Source organism: Tenrec ecaudatus, chromosome 2 (genome assembly GCF_050624435.1).
Source record: "Tenrec ecaudatus isolate mTenEca1 chromosome 2, mTenEca1.hap1, whole genome shotgun sequence".
In the NCBI taxonomy this organism is placed as follows: domain Eukaryota; kingdom Metazoa; phylum Chordata; class Mammalia; order Afrosoricida; family Tenrecidae; genus Tenrec; species Tenrec ecaudatus.
This window is the reverse complement of record NC_134531.1, coordinates 199,008,046-199,019,010: the sequence shown is the minus strand read 5'-3', so window position 1 is coordinate 199,019,010 and position 10,965 is coordinate 199,008,046. Positions and strand designations below refer to the sequence as shown.

General features: G+C 37.6%; 1 protein-coding gene across 1 annotated transcript; it reads left to right on the top strand.

Moving 5' to 3' along the window:
• Positions 1 to 221: 221 nt before the first annotated feature.
• LOC142441196 (olfactory receptor 14C36-like) lies at positions 222 to 1,160 on the top strand. Its single transcript, XM_075543248.1, has one exon. It carries the CDS (start codon positions 225 to 227, stop codon positions 1,158 to 1,160), a length of 936 nt encoding a protein of 311 aa, XP_075399363.1. The 5' UTR covers positions 222 to 224.
• Positions 1,161 to 10,965: the final 9,805 nt, after the last annotated feature.

The window sequence follows — 10,965 nt, the reverse complement described above, 5'->3', positions numbered from 1 at the left end:
ATTTTGATGCCACTCAGAAATAATTTACACCAGGAAAAGTACTAAAGGAAGATGCGTAAATATTATGGTATTTTATACTAAAAATTCCAGATATAGGAAATATATTGGATAAATGGGGATCAAGGCATATATTTACTATCTTTATTTCCTCTGTTGATTCTTCTTTTTTTTTTTTAAGGTAATTTTACATGTGTCTCACCAAGTCCTAAAGAAATTATCCTGAAATGTCTAACTCTACCATAGTGACTGAATTTCTACTCTCAGGATTTTCTGATGTGTGGGAGGTCAGAGTCTTGCACACAATGTTATTTTTACTAATGTACTTGGCTACTCTCACAGGGAATCTTCTCATTGTCACAGTGATCACTGTTGATCAAAGACTACATACCCCCATGTATTTCTTTATCCTGAATCTCTCTGTCTGGGACATGTGCTACATTTCTGTGACTGTACCAAAGGCGTGTGTCATCTTTCTACTACACAACAGGGTGATATCTGTGGCTGGATGTGCAGCTCAGATATTCCTTGTAGTGTTATGTATTTATACAGAATTTCTGATCCTCACCATCATGGCCCGTGACCGCTATGTGGCCATCTGCCAGCCCCTCCACTACCATGTGATCATGACCCCGCGTGTCTGTGTCCAAATGACGCTGGCCTCTGTGCTCAGTGGTCTGGTCTATGCAGGTGTGCACACTGGGAACACATTCCATTTGTCCTTCTGTCATTCTAATGTGGTTCATCAGTTTTTCTGTGATATTCCCTCCCTGCTGAAGCTCTCCTGCTCTGACACCTTAACCAATGAAATTATAATTTTTGCCTCTTCAATGATAGTAGGTGGTGGCTGCTTTTCCTTCATTATCATGTCTTATATTCACATATTTTCTACTGTGCTCAAGTTTCCAACCAGAGGAGAACGAAAAAAGGCCTTTTCTACATGTATCCCACACATCCTCATTTTCATAATTTTCCTTGGCTCTGCTGCCGCCGTGTATCTGAAGCCAACTTCCAATTCCCTTCTGATACAGGATATGATCATTTCTGTATTCTATTCTATAATTCCTCCTTTATTGAATCCTATTATCTATAGTCTTAGAAACAAACAGATAAGAGAGGCTATAAGGAGAGTTATGATAAGAACATTCCCTTCCTTCAGGTAAATATTATTATTTCAACACATTTGTGCTTTGGTTGTAAGAGTTAAAAATGTTTCAAAGTTAATGTCTGGTCATTTACTAACTCTGGGGAACTGGATTGGATTGTAACTAACATACAGTGTATTATGTCTAGCAATGAAATAATAGCACACACTTGATTTTGTTTCCCCACAAAAAATACACATTTCTTGATGCCTATGACTTCCCTGCTACAAACTTTTATCTTTTTGTGAATATATATTTCCGTATATTCCCTCCTCAAGGGAGCTTTGGTTGCTGAAAGTGTAGCTGCTAGACTGATAACCAGAGGTCTGTGTCAATCACTCCATAAAAGGGGAAAAGCTTGCCAATCTGCTTATACACACATCACAGCCTTGGACTCGCTCTCTAGGGTCATGGAGACAAAATTAACTTGATGGCCAAGAATTCTACAGAATTCGGATAAAGCATATTAGTTTTGCCTGATGTCAATGTACAATTGTACAGTAAGACATACAATCTAGCATTTGTTACTGTTTACAGGTGCCATGGAGTCCAATTTGATTCCAAGCTCTTGTGAAAATGTTGAACTGCCTCAACATGCTTTCATAGCTGTTAAATTCTCCCATCTGTATACTTTAATTAAGCAGAATGCTTGTTCTTTATCCTATATAGCTGCTGGGTAGGTCCAAACAGGAAAAAATTTTGTTGCTTTGTTTGTTTATTAGCAGTTAAAGATGTAATTGTTTAAACTACAAAGACTCCTAATCTTCTATTTATACTACTAATAAAAATGTGCATAATGACATCTAATATTTCTTTATATGATACGATGTATAATGTTTTCTCTTACAGGAAAGGGGAGCATTCTGTTTTTCAAGGAAATTAATTACACCTTCTTATCCTCTCCATAGGTTTCAAAATAAAATTAAAGTTAGAAATACTGTTATTGAAAACCTTGTTGTTATGTTAGGTCAAAAGTTTTTTTACTAAAATTGTTATTGATAGATGATATCAAGTCGTCTTCAACCCATTGCAACCCTGTGCACAACAGAATGAACCCCTACACAGTCCTGTGCTACCCTGACAATAATTCCTAGGCCGGATCCCTTTGACGCAGCCACTGTGTTAATCCATCACATTGAGGGTCTTCCTCTTTTTGCTGCCCTTTCACCTAACCAAACATGATGACCTTCTCCAGGGATTGAGCTCTCCTGAAAATATGCCCAAAGTATGAAGATGAAGTCTTGCCATCCTTTCCTCTAAGCGGCATGCTGCATTACTTCTTCCAATACGCATCAGTTTGTGTTTTAGCAGTGCGAGGAAGATCATAGAAGAATCTATGCATTTGCGTTGTGGTGCTGGAGAAGGATGTTGACAGTACTGTGAACTGCTCAGGAACAAACATGTCTGCCCTTACTCATGGAAACCTTATATATATATCAGAAGGAAACACTGTCAGTCCACTCCCGTGTTCCTAATAATTACTATGTTTGAGCCTATTGTTGCAGTCATTGTGTCAATCCATCCTTTTTAGAGTCTTCCTTGCATTTTTCTTCTGGTTATCTACTTTATATTCAATATTCTTTGGCAACGCCATAACTAAAATGTAATAAATCTTATTTGGTCTTCCTTATGCCTTTTGTAGATTTCATACACACACTGAAAATCGTTACAACTAGTGGATTATTATTATTTTTAGTAGTGAACTAAACTTTCTCTGCCAAGAAAATAAAATTAAAGTACACTTGCCTCTTTTTTGTTGTGTGTGTTTCTTTAATACCTCCTTTATAATAATGATTCTGTTGCATATTCTTGAAATGTTACAAAGGTAAAATAATGACAAAATGTATTTTATACAGTTAGATATATCGTTTGCTCATGTAAGAAGATAAATTATTCTTTTGAAAAAAATAAATAAGTTTATTGGGGGCTCTTACAACTCTTATAACAATCCATCCATCAATTGTATAAGCACATTTGTACAAATGTTGCCATCATCATTTAAAAACTATTTTCTTTCTGCTTGAGCCCTTGGTATCTGCTCCTCTTTTTTCCTTCCCTCTCCTGCCCTCCCCCTCATGAACCCTTGATAGATTATAGATTTATATTATTGTCATATCTTACACTATCCACTGTCTCCTTTCACAGATGTTTATGTTCTCATTCCCAGGGTAATGGGCAGTTTTACATTGATCATTGTGATCAATTTTCTCCCCCTACTCCCTTCATCTTCCACCTACCCTCATGGTATCGCTACTTCCCTTACTGTTCCCGAGTAGGGAATATGTCTTAGATTCTATGTGTCAAATGTGTCAAGAGCTCTTATCTGTACCAGTGTACATATTCTAGTCTAGTCGGATTTGTAAGGTAGAACTAAGGTCCTGAGAGGGATGGCTGGCTGGGAGCACTAAAGATGCAATGATAAAACACACATATGTTAATTATGTTAATTATTATGATAGAAGATAGTAATTGGGCCCCTGGTATTCTGTGATGCATTGACTGATTTGTTCTTTCCTTGTGGCCCTTTATTTTCTACCGCGCTGAAGACAAAATGGCAGCATGAGAAAATGTGGTGAAGAAAGCTGATTGTGACTGCACATGGGATCTTTATTTATTACATTACCTGTAAGGAAGGTGACCATCATAATTGTATAAAGCACATTTGTACATTCATTGCCCTCATCATTCTCAAACGAACAAATTGTGTGGATTTTGATAAGAGATGTATTAGCCCCTAATAAAATGATTTTTTTTAAAAAATCAATTTAACTCAGACTTCCTGTGAAAACATAGAACTACCTCAGAATGTTTTCTTAACTGTAAAATGTTCATCGCTGTAAAAGTTACTGAAGCAGAATGCTAGTTTTATCCTGTGGAGCTGGCTGGGTGAGTTCAAACTGCCAAGCATTTTTGTTTTCTTGTTTGTAAATATTTAATCATTTGAATCACAAAGGCTCCTAATATTATATTTAAAGTGATATTAAAATGTACACAATGACATCTAAAATCTTGTCATATTATAAGATTTATAATGCTTTTCTTACAGCAAAGGGAAGCATTCTGTGTTTAAGAGAAATTAATTGCATCTACTATTCTTCCTTAAGTTTCAAAAGATGAATTAGAATTATAAACATTTTTTTTGAAAACCTTGTTCTTATGTGAGGTCAAATGGTTCCTTATTCATTTTTTAATGGTTTGGTGACATCCAGTTGGCTACAACCCATAGTGACCCTTGCTCAATAGAATGGAGCCCTGCCTGGTGCTGTGCCATCCTGACAATAATTCCTATTCCCGATCCCATTGACACAGGTCCTGTGTCACACCGCCGCATTGAGCACCTTTCTCTGTTTGCTGCCCTTCAAACTTACCAAACATGATGGCCTTCTCCGGGGACTTATCTCTCCTGAAAATATGTCCAAAGTATCTAAGATGAAGTCCTTCCATCCTTGATTCTAAGGGCACACGGCCAGACTTCTTCCAATATAGACTACTTTATTTGTTAAAAGTCCAAGGAAACTCATAGAAGAATCCATGCGTTTAAATTGTGGTGCTGGAAAAGAATGTTGACAGTTCGATGAACTGCTAAGGAAGAAACAGATCTGTCCTTACTCGTAGCAACCTTACCTGTATCAGAAGGAAACACTGCCAATCTTACACGATGTTCATAATAATTACTATGTATGAGCCTATAGTTGCAGTCATTGTATCAATTCATCTTTTCAGAGTCTTTCTTGCCTCTTTCTTCTGGCAATCTACATTATATTCAATATTTTTTGCCAACACCAAAATTATTGAATTGTACTAATTCTTCTTTGGTCTTCATAAGCCCGGTATGTATTTCATATACACAATGAAAATTATTACAATTACTATGTGAATAAAATAGCATTTTTAAAATTGGCATGAGTAGAACATTTTTTAATATTATTTTAGAAGGTAAATTGAACTAATTTCCAAGAAATTTGAGGTGTGTGTGTTTCTTTAATATCTCCTTTACAATAAGGGTTCTGATGCATATTCTTGAAATGTTATAATGGTAAAATAGTGAAAAACTACATTTTATATAGCTGTATAGTTTGCTCATGTAAGAGGATAAATTATTCTTTTAAAAATAAATCATTTTATTGAGTGCTCTTACAACTCATACATCAATTGTATCAAATACATTTGTACCAATGTTGCCATCATCATTTTAAAAACATTTTGTGTCTACTGGGGCCCTTGGTGTCAACTCCTCTTTATTACCTCACCCACACACCCTCCCACACTTGTGAACTCTTGATAAATTATGAATTTATATTATTTTCATATGTTAAACCATCCACTGTCTCCCTTCATCAACATTTCTGTTCTCATCCCCGGGGGTGGTAGGGGAGGGGAGGGATAGTTTTACATTGATCATTGTGTTCCATTCCCCCTTGCTCCACCTATTCCCCTGTCTTCCACCTACCCTCATGGTATCACTACTTCCTTTACTGTTCCTGTAGGGTTTATCTGTCCTAGATTCTGTGTTTTGAGAGCTCTTAACTGTACCAGAATACATGGTCTGGCCTAGCCAGATTTGTAAGGTAGTACTGTCATGATAGTGGGTGTAGGAAGCATTAAAGAACTAGAGGTATGTTGTGTGTTGCAAAGGTGCTATACTGCACCCTGGCTGACTCGTCCCTTTCTTGTGGCCCTTTTGTGAGGGGATGTCCAATTGTCTACGGATGGGCTTTGGGTCTCCACTCCAACCCCACTCTTTCACATCGATATGATTGTTTTTTGGGGTTTTGATGGCTAATACCTGAACCTGTCAACACCTCGTGACCACATAGGCTGGTGTGCTTCATCTATGTGGGCTTTATTTCGTCCCTGCTAGATGGCTGCTTGTTTTTTTTCAAGCTTTAGGGTTATGGATGCTATATCTGCCAATAGCCAGGCACCATCAACTTTCTTCACTACATTTGCTTATGCACCTATTTTGTCTTCAGCAATCGTGTAGGGAAGGTGAGCATAAAAAAATGCCAGATTATTAGAACAAAGCATTCCTGTATTGAGGGAGGACTTCAGTAGAAAACCAATGTCAGTCTTCTACCTTAATATTAACATATAAATATATGTACATAGACCGAAAACCCTATCATTAAATATTAATATATCTATTTATATACATGCCTATATTTGTACCTGTATGACTTTAGCATCCTAATTCTTTCATCTACTTTATTTTAGTTTCCTCTTGTCCCACCATCTTGTTTGACCTTCGCTCGGCTCTCAGTAATTCTGCTCAGATATACTGCACTTGATCAAACCCCACCAGGCATTCTACACCCTGCTGTCCATCGACATTAGATCACTTGTTCCCTTGTCCCTGGGTGTGTTGGCTTTCTCCAGCCTTTCCCTCAACTGCCTCACTTCCATATTGGCCCAAAACCATCCGTCCAATTATTTTGTTCCTGCTAGTGTTTTCCAGCCTATCTCATATAGATAGACATAAAAAAAGAGAGAAAGACAGACAGACAGAGAGAGATTGAGACAGAGATAGGTAGAGAAAAGTAAGGGGGTGGGGGAAGCCTATGTTTATATGCTGGCCTATATGAATGTTTTTTTTATCAAGTTTGACAAATGACCAAGTCCTGCCTCCTGAGTCCAAAGTCTATTTTTGGGATTCCTCACGGACTTAATTGTTTTGTTTCCCTTATTACTCTGCTGTGTTCTGTTCTTTTTCACCCTGCTGTGGGGGATCAGACTGGGCATAATTCCCACACTGTGACTCCAGTGCTTTCCCCATAGCGCTTGAGGTTGATGAGGAGACATTGTATCTACTAGTGGCTTTGGTCCTATGGAGGATCCACTATTTTTACAGTAACCTTTCAGCTTTGTTACTGATATTATCTGTTGAATGGGAAAATTGTTGACCATATTTGATGAACAATTTTAAAATCATAACCATATTAGGTCTTGATTTTAAGTTTGGCACTCAATCAATTTTATTTTTATTAAAAAATAAAGTTAATTGCAATTGTAGTGAACACAGAGGACTAGGAAGTGTGGGGAATATGTAGAAGACACAGGAATATGTTTGTTGACATAGCCAGTGCACATGGGAAGAGATATGGAAAATCAAAACAGAACTAGGTCTGGAGCAGGGTGCTGGTGTAGAAGAGTGAAAGAGGTGGCCACTATGTTGTATTGCCCCACCCTCAGGAAGCACCTATAGACACTGGATACTCCTACTTACCCCAACTCCATGAAGATTCTGCTTCTGGCACTTGGAGTTCAATCCTTTATTCTCTCATATTAATTTTTTTCCTGACAGATTCTCAAATAGAAGATGCTTAAGACCTGATTTCAAACAATTACACTTATGAATGAATAATCATTGCTTTCCCTATTCCTCCCAATTCTCAAATATTTTTAGGGGCTTATAGTAGCTATGTAATCATTTGTCGATTTGAGACACTGTCTCACTCTACTCACTCCCTTGGAGACCATCTACTGACAAGACACATGGCACTATGCTAATAGACTCCATGCCTTGGGAGCTGGTGAAGCCACATGTACCTATCTTGATGCAGTCCTGGGTGCTGGAGAAGCCACATGGAGACCCCTTCCACTGCTGAGATGCTTAAACCGCCACTGGATTCACAAGACTTCCACCCATTGACTTATGATCATCCTGTCATTGCATATGTTTCATGAGTATGAAGGCGACTTTATAAATTGGTATAAGACATAAGGGCTAACACCAGATCCATGGACTTGATCTGGACGGGGCTGGGATGTTTGCTCAATATTCAATTACTCTTGTATATAAACCTCTTTTTATACACATACGAGTTATACACATATGAGATTTGTTTCTCTAGTCTACCCAGACTGACACAGGGCAGAATCTTTGATTTCTACCGTCTTCCTTTTCCCTATTTTGGGGTTATGAGAGAGAAACATGAGAGAGAGAGAGAGAGAGAGAGAGAGAGAGAGAGAGAGAGAGAGAGAGAGAGAGAGAGAGAGAGAGAAACCAACTACCCATGAAAGGACACCTGACAATAAAACAGGAAGGAACTAGAAAGAGAGCAAAAATAAGTATTCAACAAAAACCTCTCATATTCCTAAGAGGCCAGAGCAGGGATTATAGAGAGCAGAGGTGAGGTGATGAGGGGAGTCACAACTCGTGTTCTCTCCACCCCTGCCCACCACTCTGCAGACCTTAGTACAACTCAGGGGATAAGAATGCAAATTCAAGTCTGATTGGAACAAGGGGGAAACAGAAAAACAAGTCATTAAAACCCAGTTAATTCCCCTAAGAAAACATATTTTCTACCACCTTTACTTCTCAAAACTCCTTAGTTAGTGGGGGAAGGAGAGAGAAATTCATAGGAAGAGGTGGCACTAAAGCAGAGATTACTAGGGGATATTCCTACACTCGCTTCCCCTACCAATTTGTATCTTAACAGGGCTGGGAGGGAAGTACTTTCCAGGTCAGATGCACCCTGGGTCTCCTGAGGGTAAGTGCACAGCTATGGAGGGACTGCCTCCAGAGAACAGGTCTCACCTGGACCTTTGTTGCACACCTCACAGAAATGGTGAGAGTCGTGGTTAGACACCTTCTCCTGGACTGAAATATAAGCTGAGCTCTGGTTCTTGTCACCCCTGTGACATGGCACCTTCCCCTCTTGTCTTACTCTTTGTCCCTGGAGTCAATCCTTCCTGGTTAGCACAGCCTCACCACTCTGCTGTTTAAATGGGCTTTCTGTTGAGTGCACTTTTCTGAATTCACTGTTGACATGATGTGGACTGAGTGTACAAGGGACAGAGATTAAGGCTGAGGCCACAAGAGGGATTGGGCACCACAAAGGTCCCAGTTTAGCCTCTGCCAAAGGTTCCCTTCATTTTCTCCAAAAGCAAGACACTTGGAGTCCGCTTGAGACATTATTTTCAGTACTTAAAATCAGCACTTCCTTTTGATATTATTAATATCATAAGGCGATGTGTCATACTAATCTCATAAAACATAATACTTTAAAACTAGAATGGTGCTTGAAAATGTTTGTATTATATAGCATTTTCAATACAAATGCAGCTTTTTTTCAAATGCAGCTTTATATATAAAATAAATACAATAATTTATATTTACTATCTTAGATATGGATTATAAACCTAGTAATATGTAAGCAATATTACATCAAATAATTATATTAGAATAAATGTAATAGAAGTTTAAGTAGACCAATTATCATGGAAATGGCACAGAACAAAGCAGTATTTGTTCCGTTATGTAAATGCTGCATCCGTCTGAGCTGACACGCCAGCAGCTACAGTAACAGCAACAGTAGACGCAGCAAAAATTGACATATATTCTGCTGGTCCACAAATGGAACACCTTTTTGCAAAACCTTAATTTGGAAATCAATTCTCTGATGTAGGTAGGCATATTACCATTACACTTTAAGTTCTTATGTAGAATTTTCATTCAGTTAGGATGGCAAACAATTGTCTGCAATAATAATATAACAACACATGAAAAAAAAACTTGTGAAGATAAACGGAAAATTTAATAAAATACTTTCGTAATGAAATTGTTTGGGTTATGACTCATAACAACTGATGGAACAAGGACATGAAAAGTAATCGTGAGAAAATTTGGAAACATGTAAGGAGGATGGCTGAACAACATGAGCAACGCACTTCATACCATGGACTAGTACATGTGATGAAGTTAAAATGGGAAGAGTGTTTGTTTCATATACATTTACAGTAATTAAAAAAGTAAAGATACAAAGAAAGTGTGATCAACATAGTTGACTAACTTGACCTAATTGAAATTTATTGAAAATCATATTATCATCTGAAGTGTATGCATTATTTTCTAACTCCCATTATACATTCACCCAAAGGATTATATTCTGATAGTTAAGTAAAATCACTACAAAATTTAAAGGACTGTGATCTTAGGAAAAATGTTCTTGGATCTCAGAACCTATGTAGACAGAGGAATATAACAATATCTATTTATACATATATTTGTTTCATTAAGATCCTAAAATGCGATGCAGTGTGGTGAAATGTTATCCACCATGGTTAAAAAATAAGAAGGAATTGAAAAGAAGTGTCGCTGTACAGAGACTGTTTGGTGCTTACACGGCACCATTTAAACCCAAGAGCTTCAAGGAGCACAAGCTCATTGGCTTTCTGGCAAGTTGATGTATCAGATGTGAAGCCATTAAAAAGTAATTCCTGAGTCAAGGTTCAAAGCCATATTTGTATCTGTGTTGTCAATGAAAAGAAATGAAATTTAAAAAAATTAAGCTCTAGGATTTATGCCATCACAATGTTAAAATAAATTTAGAATGATTATACCACTGAAATTAACAAACCAATTATTAATATAAATTACTTTCCTAATCTCTGTTAAAAATCATTGTCTTTTTCACACATTAATCTAATAATTTAGTGACTTCTGTGTGTTTTCACATTAATGTTAGCATATAATTTATTTGTATTTAATATTACTTGTGTCTTTATAAATAACATGCAATTTTGAAAATTCCATTAAAAAGGGTCTAAAATTAATTTTTCTCAGTATGAGGTGCCATGACATCGTCTTCTAGCTCATAGTGAGCCTACATCCAACAAGGCAACGGCACCCGGTCCTGAGCCCGTGCCATCCTCACAACTGGTCTTAGGACGGAGCTCATTGTTGCAGCCACTGTGTCAGTCCATCTGGCCTAGGGACTTCCTCTCTCTCACTGCCCCTCTACTTTACCAAGCCTCATGTTCTTTTCCAGGGACTGATCTCTCTGGATAGCATATCCATAACACATTACATCAATTGCATATC